General features: G+C 43.0%; 1 protein-coding gene across 1 annotated transcript in view; it reads left to right on the plus strand.

Moving 5' to 3' along the window:
- arid2 (AT rich interactive domain 2 (ARID, RFX-like)) overlaps window positions 1–17,573 on the plus strand; it is a 76,231-nt gene that overhangs the window by 41,317 nt on the left and 17,341 nt on the right. The window contains exons 9-14 of the mRNA XM_056276269.1: window positions 6,541–6,637; window positions 7,106–7,315; window positions 8,790–8,954; window positions 9,936–10,014; window positions 10,401–10,535; window positions 11,303–11,517. Of these exons, the coding sequence (XP_056132244.1) occupies window positions 6,541–6,637; window positions 7,106–7,315; window positions 8,790–8,954; window positions 9,936–10,014; window positions 10,401–10,535; window positions 11,303–11,517 (901 nt within the window). The remainder of the gene's footprint in view (window positions 1–6,540; window positions 6,638–7,105; window positions 7,316–8,789; window positions 8,955–9,935; window positions 10,015–10,400; window positions 10,536–11,302; window positions 11,518–17,573) is intronic.

Below are 17,573 nucleotides of genomic sequence, written 5' to 3' on the forward strand. Positions count from 1 at the left end.
TGTATGTCGTCAAGTGCCCCTGCAAGGACATCAAAGGTGTGGGACCCTCTTAACCAAGGCTAATTTCCCCGAGTCCACTCAAGACTACTAGCAACTAACAGCTAGCCTTTACACACTCAAGTACCAGGGGCTAGCTGTTATGCAAATTTAGCCAATGTTCTAAAGACTTAAACAGACTGCAAATATACATTACGCGTTTTGTATCTGTTTGAAGTACGATAAACATGCGGATTGTCGGCTGGAGCGAGTTCATTTGGTACTTAATGATGTGTCACGTTTGATTATGTTAGCATAGCAGCTAATTAGAATGTGCTGGCTAGCTGTGGGTTTCTTCTACTGTCAATGGTTGCAGGTGCTAGCATAAAAATGCCCACGAAATGGGGTGAGCCTGGGTTGGCTATATTAAATAAAACTACTAATGAGACAGCAGAAATACTTACCAAAACATGCTTCTGCAGATTTGAAGTGGAGTTGTTGAAAGCAGACAGGTACTTCACTGCTGGGAGGCACATCTTGCACTGCATGATGATGCTGTTACCTTTCCTACGCTTGAACAAAAAGAAATCTTCCAAATGTGGCCAAGGATTTTTTTCTGCATCTAGTTCTACAGACTTCGATGTTTCAGCTTGAGCTTCATCTATTATTTCTAGGTCCGGGTCTTCTGGACCGCTGGCCGCTGGCCGTGCCTGCTTTGTCGACCTCCATTCTAGCACTACAAACTTCGCGCCCACTAACCTAGCTTGTCCACACGTGCCCTCTATGTTCACGCACCAGTGCTAATCACATCATCATTTGTCACTGTTGGTTCTGGCCATTGGTTTACTGTCTATGGTGCTGGCGTGTATTTTTCCCCTGTAGGTTGAATTGTTATTTTTACTCAGTAACGGATAGGATTTATAAAGTAACTAAGTACAATACTTGAGTCAAAACGTACTCAAGTAAAATACAAAATACCGATTTTAAATTGTACTTAAAAAATACAAAATACACAAAAAAAGTATTCAATACAGTAACTTGAGTAAATGTATTTCGTTACTTTCCACCTCTGGTCCCTACAGACACAATTGACTGTGTCTGCAGGAAGGAAGCTGGATTGGGGTATGTGTCCTGGTCGCTGCACTAGCGTCTCCTCTGGTCGGTCGGGACACCTGTTCGGGGGGGAGGGGGAATAGCGTGATCCTCCCACGCACTACATCCCTCTGGTGAAACTCCTCACTGTCAGGTGAAAAGAAGCAGCTGGCGACTCCACATGTATGGGAGGAGGCATGTGGTAGTCTGCAGCCCTCCCCGGATCGGCAGAGGGGGTGGAGCATTGACCGGGATGGCTCAGAAGAGTGGGGTAATTGGCCGGATACAACTGGGGAGAAAAGAGGGAGATACATCTTGACGATCTTTCCATGCATCTGCTTTTTTTTTTCTCATTCAGTTTGTTGTGGTTTCTTTGATTAGTTGTGATCTCTGTTGTTCACTTTACTGAACAATATAGGTCCGGATTCAAGTCGACTTACACACGACACTTTGAAGTCGGTATGTAAATGCAAACAAGATGCTATGAAGATCTGCTAACCAAAATTGGAATTGTCATGTAGCTCAAATTCAAACTTAACAGCTGTGTAAATGGAAGTAAACTCTGAAAGGGATCCAACAAGAGCGGAAACCATAATCAAACAGGCGCTCAGCATATAGGTGAACATTCCAGTGAAATGATGCCCGTTGCAATGTGTGATTTGTTGAAGTGAAAGAGTCGTGTGATTTTTGGTGAGTTCAGTGGAGATTTCATGTTTGTCATAGAAATGCAGTCCATATCAAACACACCCAGAAACAAACTGAGATTAACTTTACTGCCCAGAGGACAGGGGAACATAGGCGACTTATTTGGGACATCTGTGTGATGCTTACGTTGGTAATTTGATCATTTCTGTCTTCAAGTTTTGCGATTGTACAACTGCTTAAAGTCTGGATGGGGAAAGGGGACTAATCTCCAAATTTATCCGTGGTTACAGACCGTTGTCATGTGCTGCAGGTACTTCTTGCTGTATTGACTCATCTTTGGCCAGAGAGTGAAATGCTTTAGTGATCTGTCAGTTTGCCTTACAGTTTTTTCCAAAATCATCACACCCAAAACTGAAATGTGAGATCTCATGAAGAATGAGGAGGGATAATATGTAGCTTGCTGTGTAGCTTATAGGATTGGGTCTGCATTAGAATTCTATTCCTTTTCTATTTTTAGACAGGTTCTGCATCAGGGGCCGATAGCATCGGTTAAGCCTCTGATGTTAATAATTGGATGGTAGAGGTCCGGGCTCTTAGCACAATATTGTGACATGATATTGCAGAGCCTTTAGTGTTGGTGGTATCAGTTTACATTAGATGATGATTAGTCTTGGTCTGAATTTTTGCACCTGGGCCGCATGGTTATGGCTCAACTGATCGTCCTGATTATTTTGCTAGGTATGATGACCTCATTGATTCATTTTGATAATCGGTTTCTGATTTTGGGAGCAAAATGCTTTTATCACTTCAGATGACGTATATTAATATCTTAATTATTTTCAGCCACTGCAGACAGACATGCGTGATTAAATGGAATGTTTTCAGTATTGCGTTAAAGCACGTTTTCTTCCCTTTGTCGATGCTGAAACGGCAGTTTATTGTTGTAAAAGATTAACCGTAAAGCCCTGACTCCTACTTTTTTGGGGGGGACCCCCCCCCTTTTCTCCCCAATTGTATTCAGCCAATTACCCCACTCTTTTGAGCTGTCCTGGTCACTGCTCCACCCCCTCTGCTGATCCGGGGAGGGCTGCAGACTACCACATGCCTCCTCCGATACATGTGGAGTCCCCAGCTGCTTCTTTTTCACCTGACAGTGAGGAGTTTCACCAGGGGGACATGGCACGTGGGAGGATCACGCTATTCCCCCAGTTCCCCCTCCCCCCCGAACAGGCGCCCCGACCGACCAGAGGAGGCGCTAATGCAGCAACAAGGACACATACCCACATCCAGCTTCCCACCCATAGACACGGCCAATTATGTCTGTAGGGACGCCTGACCAAACCTGACTGCTACTTGGACATGCTTTGTGAGTACAAGTCCTGGTCCAGTGATCAAATCAGCTGTCACAAACAGTATCGGAAAAAGACCTGTTTTTGTTTGATGGAGATGCTACTCAGGTTAATGCAGTGTTTTTCAAAGTGTGTGGTGCCGGGGGCACAGAGGCATGGGGTGTGTGCATGATGGGGGGGATGTAGTGCAGAACTACCGTTTTGACGTCGGAATCTTTTTCAAGGCGGAACAATCAACAAAACCTGCTTTCATGATACAGAGAGTCTGTAGGTTCATAGAATGGAGAGATATATGACAGGGATGAAAAGAAAGACAGGCGATGCTTCCGAGACAAACAAGACAAAGTGCTTAGCTGACGGTAATCGACCAAAAACCAAGTTAAGAAAATATGACGAAGCCTATCTTGCTCTTGGATTCACAGGGAATGTGGTGGGAGATGAGGAGCGACCAGTTGTGTATTTTATGTCTGAAAACTGGCAGCTGGTAGAATGAGACCAAACAAATTAAGAAGACACTTAGAGACATTACACCCCAGTCACGTCAATAAGCCACTCGAGTTCTTTCAGAGAAAACTTGGTGCATACCATCAGCAGGAACACTGCTTTGTAAAAGCCGTATCGGTGAACAAGAAAGCACTAATGGCATCATACAAAGTCACATACAGAACTGCCCAGTGCAAGAAGGAGGTCATACTTCCTCGGCTTTAGATATGGTGTCAACTATGTTTGATGAGACAAGTACTGCAAAATTGAAGGCTGTCCCATGATACAGTTGCAAGACGTATATGCGACATCTCAAATGACCTTGAAGAACAACTCATTGAAAAAGTCGAAGACATGTTTCGCCTTACAAGTGGGCGAGGCTACTGAAAGCAATAAAGACTGCTTGTTTATTGCTTATGTTCGCTTTGTCACGTCAGAGTCACTGTGTGAGGATTTGCTGTTTTGCAAGTGCGTCCCAATAAAGCGACAGCCGATGAGCTCTTTAGGCTTCTTGGCTGTTACCTGACAGAACATGGGCTGAGATGGGAGAACTGTGCGGGCGTTTGCACAGATGGTGCACAGACCATGGCAGGGAAAACAAAGGGATTGAAGGCACTAATCAAGAGGGTCTCGCCAAATGCACAATGGACACTGTGTCATACAGCGCTAGCATCGAGAGATTAGCCCTGACCTAAACAAGGTTTTGACCGATGTTGCTAGCATGGTCAATTTCATCAAAACAAGACCCCTGAGAGCGTGGCTGTTCTCTGCACTTTGTGAGGAGATGGGGCTGAACATTCAGCTGTGTTGTTTCACAGCGAGGCTAGGTGGCTCTCGCGAGGTGAAGTTTTGTCGCAAGTCTGAGCTCAGAGAGGAAATTCGGGTGGTTCTGGAGGAGGACTGTATGCATGAAGTTGCAACCAAGTTTAGTGAGGGACAATTTCTGATTAAACTGGCCTATCTCGGCGATATATTTGGAAAGCTGAATGAATTAAATCTTCAGCTTCAAGGCAGAGACCAGCACCTTCCTCACCTGGCCGACAACATCAGTGCATTCACTCCAAAGCTTGAGATGTGGGGCAGGTGACTTGATCAAAGAAATACTGATTTCTTTGAGAACCTGAGTGAATTTGTTGAAACCAGTAATTCTGGAGCCACCATAGTGATTTCATGCCTTAAGGAGCACATCTCTTACCTGAGAGGATTCTTTCAAAAATACTTCCCAAACAACAGTGCTCAGTATGACTGGGTGACAGATCCATTCAGTGCAGCAACACCTGCTGATTTCAGCTCTGCTGAAGAGGACCAGTTCATGGAGATGACCTCTGACTCCACCCTGGGGCTGAGCTTTACAGCTCAGGCACTGAGTGAGTTCTGGCTTGGTGTAAAGAGGGAGAATGCCCACAGCCCTCTGTCCCATGAGTGGACAGAGGGCTGTGGGCATTCTGCTTCCCTTCGCCACATCCTGTCCCTGTGAGATGGTCTTTTCTGCTGTTGCCTCACTCAAAGTACATATCTAAGCTCAACATGGAGCATGATTTGAGAGTGGCAGTATCAAGCCTGCAGCCCTGCTTTGAAAAGATGTGCAGTGCAAAACAGGCTCATTGCAGCAGTGATAAGACTTGAGCTCTCAAAAATTGACTTGCTCATCGTTTTCCCCAAATATCTGCATTTGTTCTTTTTTTGTTGTTGCACAGATTGAACTTTATTGTTATTGTTCTAACAAAGTGATTTTTAAAAATTTATTTCGTTTTTCTCTGTTTTTGGAAAAGCACACCGATGGAGCAGTGTAGTGACAAACGTCACAAAAAGAGGTTTGATAAAGTTGAAGTGGAACTTGAGTTTGTTATTTGCACAACAGAAACTACTGAAAGAAAATTGAAAGGAATGTTCATGATCTTGATGTTATTTGGATTTTTCCCCCCCACCTTTTTCTTTCAAATTGCATCTGGCCAATTACCTACCCCACTCTTCCGAGCCGTCCCGGTCGTCGCTCCACCCCCTCTGCCAACCCGGGGGAGGGCTGCAGACTGCCACATGCCTCCTCCCATACATGTGGAGTTGCCAGCTGCTTCTATTCACCTGACAGTGAGGAGTTTCGCCGGGGGGGCATAGTGCTTGGGAGGATCACGCTATTCCCCCCAGTTCCCCTTCCCCCCCGAACAGGCGCCCCCACCAACCAGAGGAGGCGCTAGTGCAGCAGCCAGGACACATACCCACAGCCGGCTTACCACCCGCAGACACAGCCAATTGTGTCTGTAGGGACGCCTGACCAAGCTGGGGGTAACAAGGGGATTCGAACCGCCTATCCTCGTGTTGGTAGGCAACGGAATAGACCGCTACGCTACCTGGATGCCCGATGTTATTTAATTAAAGTTAAACTTGGCACGTTTTGTCACCATCTTTTTGGGGCAGGGGTCATGAAAAAAAAATTCCTCCAAAGGGGGGGGTAACAGAAAAAGTTTGAGACCACTGGGTTAATGCCTTACTGTGTTACTTCATGATTAAGCGTTCTCCTGCCAACATAACAATTAAATCCCACCTCTCACTTCTGTCCTGTGTTGCTTATTCAGCCTCCCTGCTGTCTTGTCTCGGAAAATAAAATGCTAAAATAGAAATGTGCACCTGTCAGAGAGACAAATAGGCATGGGTGTGCAGGCCCGAATGCACACCCATGTCCATGCACTATAGTTCACAAACACATCATACATCAAAAAAAGTATGAATGTTACCATCTCCACTGATAAGGTTTTTTTTTTTTACGCTTTCCTGACCCTTCTCAGTCTGGGATATGATGATCACAGACATTGATGCGTGTCTGAAAGCAGTTTGATTCAATTCAGGATTTGTTCCTGTGACCAGCAAATCCATTAGTGCACTGAGGCACTGTGCAGACCCTTCAGTTGCTCTTGTTGAGAAGGAGTTGAGTCTTGCAGGCTGACTGGTTGGAAAGGACGGTTCTCTCTAAACAAAGGGTCTGTTTGTCTCCCTGTAGCTCCAGCTGGATCCGGTTGACTTTCGGACAACCCATCTGATGTTTCACACCATCACCAAATGCTTGATGTCCCGGGACCGGTTTCTCAAAATGAGAGGTGACTTTTTCAGGCTCTCGAAAGGGAAAATTATCTGGAGGTTTGGTCTTTTTGATCAGACCTTTTTTTGTTTTTCTTTCTTTCTTTCTTTTTTTCTTGTTTTGTTAAAATTATAGTGAATAAACCTCCTTGACTTGTTGACTGGATTCAGACGTGGTTCAGAGTTACCCTTGCCTCTATTATCAACATCTGTGGTTTGCTCTTTTTTAATATTTGATTAGCCAGATCTTTGTCTGCACACCTAGCCAAACTCTTTTCTCGAGCTAGCAATATATGTACATATACATGTATACAACATATATAATATTTGTTTACTTCTATTTCATTTCATATGGTTTTATTCAAGAGAATGCGAACTAGAGCCGCCTGGCTTTGCCCACATTTTGCAGGAAGTATCTAAAGTTGGTCTTTGTGTCTTTGTGTCTCTTTCTCTGTCTGGCCCATTCTCTTTCCCCTACCACCTTATAGCCATGGAGATTCTCGGCAACCTTAGCAAAGCGGAGGACAATGGCGTGCTGATCTGCGAGTATGTGGATCAGGACTCATACCGGGAGGTGATGGGTCTGCTCACCCTGCCAGACCTGATGGTCCTCATGGCCTCCCTGGAGGTGCTATACTTGCTGGCCCAGCTAGGGGAGGTCCCCTGCGCTAAGATTGCCTCTGTTGACCACAGCATAGGTAGGACAAGATAGTAGGATTCTTGTGAATTATATTGAGCTTTTATTCATGGCTCACAACAATATTAGCAACTGACATTAAAGAGGTTGAGGGTCAGAGCTGAAGGCGAAGCGTCCTTGCTATACTCCTGTGACAAGAATGATAGAGAGAAAGGATTCTTTTTATCCAAGTGTGCAAGGGGAAAACATCCTAATATCAGGAAAACACGGCTGTTTGGACAAGGTCCCACTTTTAAGTGTTCTTCAAAGTGTACTACAATATGTGAACAAGTACAGCCTCTCCGATGAATGAGAGTTGTAGAAATATTTACTCCAGCAGATTTTACCAGTTGATGTATGCGCTGGGGCTTTAAATTTACAGCTAGCTTAGATTTCTGAGATTTTCTACCAGGGCTGTTGTACCAACTCCTGTCTCCCTCCCTCCCCTTCTCTTACCTCCTTTCCACCAAGTCAATTCGAGGGCTGGTTCGGAGCTGGTGCCTAATCTCGTACCAGTTCTTCACGTTTGAACAGCCAAAGAACCGGTTCTTGGCCAGGAATACCGGTTCCAGAGCAGCACCAACTCCTTCCTTCTTAGAAGAAAGAACTGCTTACGTCAGGGGCTGGGGGCAGGATTATTGTGACCAACAAGAGCAATGATCAGTTCTGTCGAATAATGCATGCACCCCTTAACACTCAGTAATGACACATCAAATCGAAGTTTGATAGGAATAAAACGGTTTTATCAGCGCATACTTTAATTGATCGACTTTGACAGAGTGAATTTGACACCCCACATTAATTTTTCTGCATTTAAAAAACCTAATTTTAGTATAACAATCTGAAATCCTTTGCTTAAAAACACATCGACGAAGAACACTGAAGAGTTTGCCCTAAGAAATATTGAGAGATTAATCCAGGAAACCTTGTAAATTTCAGACCAATCACCCCACAAGAGAAACAAGGTGGATAATCACAGGTTCCATTAATTTTACAATGGACATTTGTGTTATTATATTTGAACAAACCATCTGTCAACAGGGAAATAAAGGCCTCTAGTCTATGAGACCGGTCTCTTGAGAGAGCTCCTGCCAGCTCACAGTGGGGTCTGTGAGCTTGGCTGGTCGCCAGTTTGTGGAGCGTCTCAACTTGAAAGCGTTGGAGCAAATTTTTGATTCACCCTCAATTTTTGTAAAACTGCCAATATTAGAAATCTGCACAGTTCATTTCTCGCCTCATCTTGTTGGAAAAGCAGCGACGTATACAGACATACAGTGATGTAATGATGTGGCTCTCTAGCCAGCTCTAGCCTGTGGAAAAGCAAACCGGATCTTAGAAGGTTCGCAAGTTGAACCAAATGCGAACCGGCACTAGCTCCAGCCCAGCGCTAGAACTAGGTTCGTGTTGGTGGAAAGGGGGTATCTCTGTCTGTCTCACTCTCTCGCTCTCTCTCTGTCCCTCTGTCTCACTCTGTCTGCCTGTCTCTCTCTCGGCAGACCTATTGGTGCGGTTGGTGTCGGTAGACCTGCACACATTTGGACCAGATGCCCTCACGGCGGTGAGGTTGATTGAGCACCAGGCCAGCGCCAACCAGGTGGCAGAGGTGCGATCGCAGCTGGTAGAGCAGGTGCCAGCGCCGATGCAGGGGGCAGCAGTACCCGGTGAGTGGCAGTACAGAGGTGACTTTTTGCCTTTTTAAATTGCTGACACTTTCAACTCAAAAAAAAAAAATCTTTTTTTAAATTGATAAGTTTTTATTTTCAAGTATTCCAATTTGTCTCAATTCATATGTTCAAGGGAATTTAACTGAAGCACTCAAATGTGGTCTCCCCCCATTAACTAACCACAGTGTTGGGGGGGAAAGCTACTTTAAAATTATAGCTTGTCAAGCTACTAGCTACTTGTGATTGAAATGGCTAAGCTACACAACAAACATCAAAGGAAAGTAGCTTAATGACATGGAGGCTATTAAATTCTTCAAGGAAAGTCAACTGATGTCATTTTCTCCTGTAGCTACTTAATAGCACAAAAATGCATGTGCTTTGTAAGGGGTATCCTGCAACAATCATTGGTAAAAAAAAATATCAGAGGGCCTGTGCTTTTTAGTTAGTTTTTTTTTTTTTTTTTTTTAAACCACTCAGCCCACCTGACTATCCATCCATCCATTATCCGAACCGCTTATCCTACTCTCAGGGTCGCGGGGATGCTGGAGCCTATCCCAGCAGTCATTGGGTGGCAGGTGGGAGGACACCCTGGACAGGCCGCCAGGCCATCACACAGGGCCAATATACACTCACACACACACGCACACACATACCAAGGGGTAATTTAGTACGGCCAATTCACCTGACCTACATGTCTTTGGACTGTGGGAGGAAACCCATGCAGACATGGGGAGAACATGCCTGCGTGGGTTCCCACGTGACTAGATGTCAGGAAACATATTCACCTGCTGTTGGTAGTTGGACATGTTTGCTGACATCTAGTGGACAGCCGAGGGCACACCAAAAACATCAGGGTTCATCAAATCAACAGATATTGAAGATTATCACCTCTGAATCTCCTCATTTGTGCTTTTCAGCATTAAACAAACAAATTAAGATTTCTTTCCCTTTTGGTTACATTTTGTTTTCTGTCTCTAGTAACAAGGGTGCCGGTGCAGTCTACTCCTCCACCGCCTGGTATTGTGGAACTAGATGGGGAGAAATTTACGCTACAGTGGTAAGACATGCCAAGATGTTTCTGTATTCAGTCCTTACTGTCATTACTTTAATCTTTTTGTCTTACTTTTTTCATGTTCTTCACTCGTCCCAGTCTTTGTTTCTCATTTTAGAAACATTTAATAATTTCACCTTTGTGTCTCAGATTATTTCGGTTTTTCCCAGTTTGATGTACACTGGCTTGTATGCACAGGGTTTGTCCTGCAGTTCATTGTAACTTTTAAATAGTAGCCACTGATTGAAGAGAGGGTGTCCCCCCCCCCCCTTTACCTACATGAAATACTGTCTCAAGTCAGAATAAATTTCTTTCTAAATAATTGAAGGGGAAAAAAAGCTTACTTTTTAAATTAAAAATGCCGTCCTTTCTGTTTGTGTTTGTCCTCTCAGGCTGAACGCACACTTTGAGGCCAACGCTGAGGGTTCTGTGTCGCGGTCAGAAATGTACTCTGAGTACCTGGCCACCTGTAGCAAAATGGGACGAACCAACATCTTGAACTCCACCGGCTTCCTCAAATGCCTCCGGTCAGTTCCACACCTCCATACGAACGTCTAACTTGCTTTTGTAACATTCTAAATAATCAAATGTCATGACTGGGTAAAGATTTTCTTTTTTCTATGGACAAACTTTTAAGTTGTACCTCCTGTTGAATGACATACAGTCAGTCTCACAATCATTACTGTTTTTCTGTGTGGCAGGAGATGAACTGTTATGTCATTATTCTCCATTTTGTGACAGTAAGTGTAGCTACTACTGTCTGGCATTGTTGGGCACTATGAGCTAAGTGTGTCTTTGGTTAATTGATAAAAACAATGGGCCCAATCCTCGCACATTTTGAGGCAAGAAATTTTTCAAATTTTCAAAATGCTGGAAAAAACATATTAGCTGCCATTTGGACAAAGTACACTACATTTTAAGTTTTTAATTTCATGGGTTCACAGATGCTACATGTAGGATTTTCTGGTTAATTAATTGAATAGTAATAAACAGAAAATCCTCTTTAATGTCTCGACCCAACCTGTCAGATAAAAATTAAAGAAATTCAAAATGTTGAACACATGCCCACACTAATGTGGATGAAAGATTTAAAGTTTTAATGGAGTTGCTATTATAGAATATGTGGGACTAATTAAGAGTCTTACGTTTTGAAGAGAGTTATACACATAGTAAAGATAGTGGTAACAACCTGATTGTGATAACTTTCGGTTTCCAGCTTGCCCATCAATAAACACCTTATAATTATCCTTTGGTCATCTCCTCTGCTCCTCCTCTCCTGTCTCTTGCACCACAGGACAGTGTTCCCCAACCACACGATGCGACGGCAGGAGGAGCCCAAAAGTAATGGACAGATTCACATCCTCTTGGTGGGGTTGAGGCGAAGGGCCATCCCCTTGCCCATCCAGCTGTACTACCAGCAACCCCAGCAGCAGAACCCCACACCACCTGCAACACAGCAGTTAGTTAAACACGAGACTGCTGCAGACCCTCAGGCCCTACCACCTCCAGGTAGGAACATGCATTTCACCACTGTCCTGGGGCCTCGTTTATGAATTGCTTGTCAAGTCAATTTTATTTGTATAGCCAAATATCACAAATTTGCCTCAAAGGGCTTTACAGCAATACAACATCCTGTCCTTAGACCCTCGCATCGGATAAGGAACAACTCCCTAAAAAAACCTTTAACAGGGAGAAAAAAACTGAACTAGGAAGAAACCTTGGGGAGAGCAACAGAGGAGGGATCTCTCTCCCAAGATGGATAGACGTGCAATGGATGTTGTGTGTACAGATTAAAACACGATTTACAGGATACAACACTGAAGCAGGATGACAGAATTACAATGGAATTATAAGATATATGAAGAATATGAAGAGGAGGATGTCAAGCAATGTCTAGATGCCACCGGAACAGCGTAGGACCTGAGCCATGCAACCATCATCACCATGTAGACCTGGCTGGAAGGCAGCCTACACATACACAGGGAGACTCACATTACACCATTCACATACACGGAAGAAAAGAGAAGACATTAGTCCTACATTGGAGAGAGAGAAGGATACAATATTGAAACAGGATAAAAAAAAAGATATGGATTCATAAGATATATAAAGAATATGACCAGGAGGATGACAAGCAGCGTTCAGGTGGCGACCACCATCACCATAGAAACCCGGGATTAGGACAGACTACACGTGCATACGGGGGTGACTCACATTAACATACTCAGGGGAAGAGACAGGAGAAGAAATCGTTCACAGAGACAGAAAAGAGAGAGAGAGAGAAAAGAGTTTACAATGGTCAATAATCTATACTCTATGATCTCGTCGGCAGAACAGTGGTTGGTAAGTTCATTGAGACAGAAACCGGCCCACCGTGCAGTACAATTCATGAAGTATTCAATTTAAAGGCAACTAATTGTATGTTAAGGCAAAAAAGATTAGTTTTAAGTTTGGATTTAAAGGACTCAACAGACTCTGATTGTCTGATCGCAGCAGGCAGGTTATTCCACAAGAACAGGGCCCGACAGGAAAAGGTTCTGCCACTGGCTGACTTTTTTTTAAACTATTTTTTTAAGTCAGCGGAAGCACCTTGAAGTCTGATCTAACATGGATAGGAAGCCAGTTAAGTGAGGCAAGAATTGGTGTAATATGTTAACATTCTCTAGTTTTAGTTACGATTCTAGCTGCAGCGTTTCGAACCATGTGAAGACATTTAGTACTAGCATGTGGCAGACCTGAAAACAACATTACAGTAATCAAGCCTGTATGAAACAAATGCCTGTATGAGAGTCTCTGTATTAGCCATGGACAAGAAAGGCCAAATTTTAGCTATGTTACGCAAGTGAAAAAAGGCAGTCTTGGCCATTTCTTTAATATGTTTATCAAAGGACAGACTGGGGTCAATTGTAACACCCAAGATTTTTGGTTGCCATACTTTGTGAAATCAGAGTTGTCGAGCGTTACTGTTACTTGATCAAATTGGTGCCTGTGTCTAGCAGGGCCAACAACCAGCATCTCAGTTTTATCCAACTTTAAAAGCAGGGAATTTAGTGACAGCCAATTTTTCAAAGCAGCCAAGCAGGCCTCTAAATTAGTCATTTGAGTATGAACATCAGCCCTTACAAGCACATACAGTCGATTATCATCTGCAAAGCAATAGAAATTTATTCCATGACTGTGTATAATTTGGCCAAGAGGCAAAATATAAAGAGAAAAAGGTAGAGGGCCAAGAACCAAGCCCGGAGGTACACCATATTTTAACATCAGCGAATTTTTACGTAATTTTATTATAGCAGACACACCATGTTCTTCCAGTTAAATAGAACTTAAGCCAAGAGAGCTAAGCCAGAGACACCAAAATTACAATTTATTCTGTCTAATAGTATACAATGATCAGTGGTGTCAAAGGCTGAACTGAAGTCCAGTAGTAGAAGCACAGATGTGGAATCAGTCCATAGCAAGTAGAAGATCATTTACCGCTCTGGTCAGAGCAGTTTCAATGGAGTCACAGTCCCTGAAAGCCAATTGAAAAGGTTCATATAGATAGTTTTCTGCTATGTGGCTCGAAAGTTGTTGATACACAACTCTCTCTAATACTTTTGAAAAGAATGGAAGATTAGAGACTGGTCGATAGTGATTAAGAGACCACCCTGGATCAAGGTAACGTTTCTTAAGTAGAGGATGGCCCACAGCTGTCTTAAAACTGCTGGGAACAGTGCCAGTAGTAAGTGATAAATTAGCGATGTCTAGCATTGTAGGTCCCAGGAAAGAACAGCGGTCTTTAAAAAGTTTTGCTGGTAAAGGGTCAAGTAGGCAAGTAGTTGGTTGAAGCTGACACAAGCCCAGGCAAAGTATTGAGAGATAGTCTCAAACGTTATTATAACAGGGCTATCAGTGACTCATTGTGTAGGTATGAATTTGGTAAGACAGGATAATGATCAGGGCGAGTCAAGAATAAGGGCAATGTGCAGAACTGTAGCATCTACAGAGGTATGAAGTTGATCAGCCACAGCATGAAGATATCGGAACGAATAATAGAAGCTAGGTTAAGAGGCGAGGTGACGATTAGCGAGCAGCAGTATGGTTTCATGCCACGAAAGAGCACCACAGATGCAATGTTTGCTTTGAGAATGTTGATGGAGAAGTGTAGAGAAGACCAGAAGGAGTTACATTGTGTCTTTGTGGATTTAGAGAAAGCATACCTCCTCTTTGTGGATTTAGAGAAAGCACACCTCCTCTCTCGGGGGCCGAGAGAGGCGGTGGGGTATTGTATGAGGAAGTTGGGAGTTGCAGAGAAGTATGTAGGAGTGGTGCAGGATATGTATGAGGGAAGTGTGACAGTGGTGAGGTGTGCGGTTGGAATGACAAGATGGGTTCAAGGTGGAGGTGGGATTACATCAAGGATCAGCTCTGAGCCTTTTCTTGTTTGCAGTGGTGATGGACAGGTTGACGGACGAGATCAGGCAGGAGTCTTTGTGGACTATGATGTTTGCAGATGACACTGTGATCTGTAGATCTGTAGGAGAGCCTGGAGAGGTGGAGGTATGCAATGGAGAGAAGAGGAATGAAAGTCAGTAGGAGCAAGACAGAATACATATGCGTAAATGAAAGGGTGGACAGTGGAATAGTGAGGATGCAAGGAGTAGAGGTGATGAAGGCGTATGAGTTAAAGGGAAGGTTTACAATATGATTGTGAGACCAGCTGTGTTATATGGTGTGGAGACAGTGGCACTGATGAAAAGACAGGAGGCGGAGCTGGAGGTGGCAAAGTTGAACATGCTAAGATTTTCATTGGGAGTGACGAAGAAGGAAAGCTCAGGTTAGACGGTTTGGAGACAAAGCAAGAGAGGCAAGATTGAGATGGTTTGGACATGTGTGGAGGAGAGATGCTGGGTATATTGGGAGAAGAATGCTGAATATGGAGCTGCCAGGGAAGAGGAAAAGAGGAAGACCAAAGAGGAGGTTTGTGGATGTGGTGAGAGAGGATATGCAGGTGGCTGGTGTGACAGGAAGATGCAGAGGACAGGAAGAGATGGAAATGGATGAGCCGCTGTGGCGCCCCCTAACAGGAGCAGCCGAAAATAGTCGTAGTAGAGGATCTGAAGGAGTAGCTGTAGTTGAAGAACTAATTTTATTTCTGATCTTCTGCTCCTCCTCCTCCTACTACTACTACTACTTTCGGCTGCTCCCGTTATTTTGTTTCTGATCTCATCAACCTTATTGCAGAAAAAGTCTAGAAACTCATAGGCTGTGAATGGTGAGCAGCTAATAAGACAGCTACTTTCTAGTAAATTTAGCTACATTGTCAAAGAGAAATCTGGGCTTATGTTTAATATTGATTAAACAAGAGAGATATGCTGCTTTTTCAGCTGATAAAGGATGCTTGTATTTCAATAAACACTCATGCCAAGACGGGTAAAAAAAACTTGCAATTTTGATTTTCGCCATTTACATTCCAGTTTCCTACAGGCCCACTTGAGCATGTATGTTGTTGTTCAACAAGGATGTAGGCCTCTTTAGTCGCCTAGCTCTGGTAATGAGAGGTGCAACTGAATCGAGGAGACTAGAAAGGACCAAATTTAAGCCACTAGTGAGATTTTCAACAGAGTATGTCTACAGTGAAAGGAACCAAGACTTCAAGCAGCTGCTGGCCAAATGCAGCTACAGTGAAAGGACCGATGTGGCGAGTGGCAATTACATCTGTGCCGACGTTAACAGGACAGGCCAGTGATGCTTCAAATTTAATGAAAAAATTATCTGACACAGCAGATGCGGTTGGGAAGGCATTCAGATCAGAAACAGCTATCCCTTTAGGTAAAACTAAATTAAGAATGTTACCACTGCAGTGAGTCGACTCTTGAACAAACTGAGTGAACCCAAAAGTATCAACAAGTGCCAGAAAGGCTTTACTTAGAGGATCACCAGCCTTATTCAGATGAATATTGAAATCACCAAGAATTAGAATATCATCAAAAAGAGTAAGAAGACCTGAGATAAATTCTTCAAGAAATAGTGAATAAGGGCCAGGAGCTCGATAGAGTATCACAATGTGGACTGAGCAGAGTCTGTTCGTGGCTGAGAGAGATGGACTTAGAATAACAGCCTCAAAAGATTTTAATTTAGTTTCAAATTTAGAAGCTAAATTGAAAATAGCCTGAAATATTAAGGCAACTCCCCACCTGTTTATTTGCCGGAGCTACATGGGCATAAGTATAGTCAGGTGGGGAAGTTTCATTTAAGAGAAGGAAAACATTTGGTTTCAGCCATGCTTCACATAACCCAATCATATCAAAACTATGTTCAAGAATCACATCATTTTTAGTAAGGCTTTTCTAGACAGTGATCCGGTATTTATGAAACCAAATTTAAGTGTCTTGTTCAAGTGATTAGTAGTAGGCAGAACTTTAGAGCTACTACTAGATGAAATATTAATATTAAGAGTACATCTGTCACCATCTTACAATGCTGTGATTGCAAACATTCCCAAATCCTCTGAATAGTACACATGGCTATTAAAACTCTAGTTAATGGTCATGCCCATGTTTGCATATGAAACTGATCATAGGTTTCGGTCGTTATGCCACTGTATTGTTTATAAGGGTGGGAATACCTGCAGTCAGTTTAGACTGAAGAGGTCACTTAGATGAGTGATGAAATGTATCTGTCAATAAACGTTGTATCCAGGGGAAATGATTTAACCTTATTTGATATAAGGAGGAAAGAGTTACAAATAATTATCAGGCTTTGTTTCTACTTGTAAGACAAACTTGAGAGATAATAAAATTCTATGAATGTTTAAGAACAAATTTGTGTGTATGAACATAAATGAGGCCCATGGGCTGAATTCAGGCCAAGGGTGTCTTTGGAGTGGACTGTGCCACACTATCTGTCAATCAGGCTCTCACTTTGTCTTGATGTTTTAAGTTTAAAACATACAATACATTTCAAAATGCAGTATGAGGTTAAATGTGAGTATCTTCACTACACATAGAATTAGAGAGTGTGGTGGTTAGATTGGAGGGACAACTTAAGCCTGAGAGCAGAAAGGTCAGAGAACCAGATAAAAATGAAATTATTGAAGTGGATTCGCTGTCAAAAGCCTTGAATCTAAAATCTAGTTGAGGACTTGGTAGAATTCTCTACATAAACAATGTAAAGGATCGTGGTGGTTTATAGAAAATGTAAATTAACGTGTGAAGTGGAAGGATTTTGAGATGTGTTGGCTACCTTCACCAGTGGTTGGCTCAAAGAAAGTAACAATTTCAAGACTCTCAGAAACTTGACCATAGACCCAAACTGAGTAAAATAGGATAAATTCAGTTTCTTTTCATGGAGAAATCTAATTGTGCTGCAGCATGGGAACCTAAAACGGTGCCACAATACAGACTTGGAGTGAATTGGTTTTGATAACTTGTGATTTTAGATGTTTAAGTGGTGTTTCCAAATCGAGTTGGGTTTTGCCAGAGAGATCTTTATTCCAGAACTCTTATCAATTTGACAATGATCGAGATCACCATGTTAACTAAATGGCATCAACACAATCTTATAATCTAATTGAAACTCAA

Source organism: Lampris incognitus, chromosome 3, assembly GCF_029633865.1.
Source record: "Lampris incognitus isolate fLamInc1 chromosome 3, fLamInc1.hap2, whole genome shotgun sequence".
Taxonomy (NCBI): Eukaryota; Metazoa; Chordata; class Actinopteri; order Lampriformes; family Lampridae; genus Lampris; species Lampris incognitus.